Below are 3,302 nucleotides of genomic sequence, written 5' to 3' on the forward strand. Positions count from 1 at the left end.
AGGCCATATGGGCCTGGACTTTTTTGGATGGGAGTTTTTTGAAGACCTGATCTATTTCTTCCTTTGTTATAGGTCTGCTCAAGTTTTCTACTTCACTCTGTATAAGTTTAGGTAGGTTGTGTTTTTCTAATAATGTAGCCATTTCTTCTAGATTTTCAAATTTGTTGAAGTACAATTCTTCATTTCTTTTTGCTAAGTGCCATCCAGTTGGTTGAGACTCATGGTGATCCTGTGTAGAGTTTCCAAGGAGCAGCTGGTGGATTTTAACAGTTGACCATGTGGTTCACAGTCTAGTGCCAATCCTACAGCACCACACGCCACACCAGGAGTCCACAGCTCTTCATAGTACTTTTATTATCTTTTTTATTTCCATTGGTTTTGTTGAAATCTCATCCATGTGGTTTCTTATGTGTTCTATTTGTGTCTTCTCCTTTTCTTTTGTTAGCTATGCCAATGGATTGTCAATTTTATTAATCTCTCATAGAACCCAGCTTCTTGTCTTTTTTATTTTTTCTGTAGATTTTCTGTTTTCCATCTCATTTATTTCTGCTCTAATCTATATTATTTGTTTTCTTCTGGAGGCCATAGCTATATATTTCTGGTCTTTTTCTAATTATTGTAGATGTTGTGTTAATGTGTTGATTTGGGGTTCTATCTTCTTTTTTGATGTGTTACATTTATTGCAATAAATTGTCCTCTCAGCACTGTCTTTGTTGTATCCCAAAGGTTTTGGTATGTTATGCTTTCATTCTCACTTTTTTCTAGGAATTTTTAATTTTGATTTGCCCTACTACCTAATAGCTTTTTAGCACTGTGCTATTCACTTCCCATGTATATGTTTCTGTTTCTTTCCTATTGTTGATTTTGAGTTTTATAGGATTGTGTTCTTCGAAAATGCTTTGTAATATTTTTGAGTTTTTATAATTGTGGTGATTTGCTTTGTAACCTAACACATATTCTATTCTAAAGAACGTTTTGTGTGCAATGGAAAAGAATATATATTGTGCTGTCGTTGGGTTGCATGCTCCGTATAAATCTATGAGATCAAGTTGGATTATTGTGGTGTTCTGTTCCTCTGTGTCTGCTGAGCTTCTTTCTGATTGTTCTATCCTTTTTTGAAAGTGGTTTATTAAAATTTCCCACTTTTCTGTCATACTGCAGTTGCTTATGTGTTGCTGTGATTCTGGAAGCTATGCCTCAGGTATATTAAATACTATCTAGGCCACACACAGTGGACAGGTTTTATCTCAGCTTCCAGATGAAGACAGACTAGAAAGAAGGAGAGACAGACTATTCCCAAATATTTAGTCACTGAAAACCTTATGAATACCAGTGGAACACTGTCAGCACCAGATTTTTAACTATTATTGTAAAGTTGTCTATTTATTTCTTCAATTCCATTAGGGTTTGCTTTATGTATTTTGGGGCCCTTCTGTTGGGTGCACAGATATTTATCATTGTTATATCCACTTGTTCAATTGACACTTTAACCATGAGATAATGATCTTCTTTGTCTCTTGCTCTTTTTTTTTCTTTGAAAAAAATTTTTTTTCTGAGATTAATATTGCTCACTTTTTATTGCAATTAGCTTGGTATACCTTTTAATCCTTTAATTTTAAATCTATTTTGTCTCTGTGTGTCTTTTGAAAACAGCATATTGAAGGCTCCTGCTTTCTTATTTATTCTCCTATTCTCTGCCTCTTGAATGGTACATTCAGTCCATTGACATTCAGTGTAATTGTTTGTTGTTTTTTTTTTTTTGGCAGATTTACACATTTATTTGATCATAAACTGTTAGTTTTCATCCACATTGACTGTCTGTAGGTTTTTGAAGGTGGTGACAGGCACATAGGTCACCAGTGTGTAGAGTTTGTTTGGTGATTCTTCATCCTCATTATGTTTTCTGGACAACCGCACCTGGATATGGTACAGGACGTTCCTGATTCCTTTGGCCCAGACAGCTTTGTTGAGCCTGGTGTCAATGCGCCTGTCTGGTGTTCCCATCTCCTTCATTGCAAATTTCCGAATCTCCTTGAGTGCTCGAGGGGCACGCTTCTTGAAGCCTACTCCATGGATGTACTTGTGAATGTTGATAGTGTACTCTCTGGACACCACTTCATTGATAGCAGAACGACCCTTCTTCTTCTCGTCACCCTTCGTTGCTGGCGCCATAGCAGTAGAATCAGGTTGGAAAAGCCGGTGTAATTGTTGATAAGTATGGATTAATTGCTGATATTATGCTGTTTGCTTCCTGTGGTGCTGCTGGTTTCTTTGTTCCATATGCCTTCCTTTAATGAGTTCTTTGTGTATGTGTGTGTATGCTTTTCCTTGCCTATTTATTCATAATTTTAGTGTTTCCAGAACTTTCCATAATTTTTCTGGACATTTCTTAATTTGATGTGGAGATGTATTAAATTTCTTTGAGATTACCCTACATTTTATTACCTTCTTCCTCTTTTTATGAACAGTCTGTTTTATTCTGAGATCTATCTGACTTCCTCAGCACTGGAATCTGTGTTATTAAACTTTCCCCTTCTTTCACTTGGTGGTAATTGTTTTGTTCATAAAGTGATCTCCCATATTTTCTAATTTCAGTCTTGTCGTTTTGTTCTGCCTTGGACTCTTCCATCTCTGGACTGAGTTCTGGGTTGTGTTGCCACATACTTGAATCTCTGGTTGTTGTGTGTTCTTATTGACTCTCAGTTCAAAGAACACCCTTTAGTGTGCTGTTGAGTGCTGGCTTGGTCTTTAAAAAAGCCCTCAATGTCTGTTTTTCCTGAAATGTTTTGATTTCACTGTCATATTTGATTGGCAGTTTTGCTGAGTATATGACTCCTGGTAAATAGATTTTTGGTTTTTCCTTTAAGAGTTTTTTTATATGTCTCCCTAATGTCTTCTTGCTTGCATGGTTTCTGCTGAGAAATCAGAGCTTAATACTATTGGCTTTCCTTTGTAGATAGCATTTCCTTTTTTGATAGATGCTTTCAGGATTCTTTCCTTGTCTGTTTTTTGGGAGTTTGATTATATCTTGGTGATTTTCTTTTGGAGTCGACCCTTTCTGGGGTTCATTCAGCTTCCTGAATGCCTATCTTCTTGTCCTTCAATATGTTAGGGAAATTTTCTTCCAGCAGCTGTTCGACAATCTCTTCTGCAGGTTTCTTTGTTTCTTCCTGCTCTGGAATTCCAATCAGCTTCAAGTTATTCTTCTTCATATTGTCCCACATGAATCTTAGACTGCCTTCAGATTTTTTTATTCTGTTTTCTTAACAGTATTGAACAATTTGTCCACGAGTTCACTGGTT

The 3,302-nt window shown here is 36.3% G+C and overlaps 1 protein-coding gene across 1 annotated transcript; it reads right to left on the reverse strand.

Moving 5' to 3' along the window:
* Positions 1-1,794: 1,794 nt before the first annotated feature.
* LOC102837775 (60S ribosomal protein L31-like) lies at positions 1,795-2,172 on the reverse strand. The gene has a single exon (XM_006873311.1). It carries the CDS (start codon positions 2,170-2,172, stop codon positions 1,795-1,797), a length of 378 nt encoding a protein of 125 aa, XP_006873373.1.
* Between the last annotated feature and the right edge of the window lie 1,130 nt (positions 2,173-3,302).

This window comes from Chrysochloris asiatica, unplaced genomic scaffold (genome assembly GCF_000296735.1).
Source record: "Chrysochloris asiatica unplaced genomic scaffold, ChrAsi1.0 scaffold00236, whole genome shotgun sequence".
In the NCBI taxonomy this organism is placed as follows: Eukaryota; Metazoa; Chordata; class Mammalia; order Afrosoricida; family Chrysochloridae; genus Chrysochloris; species Chrysochloris asiatica.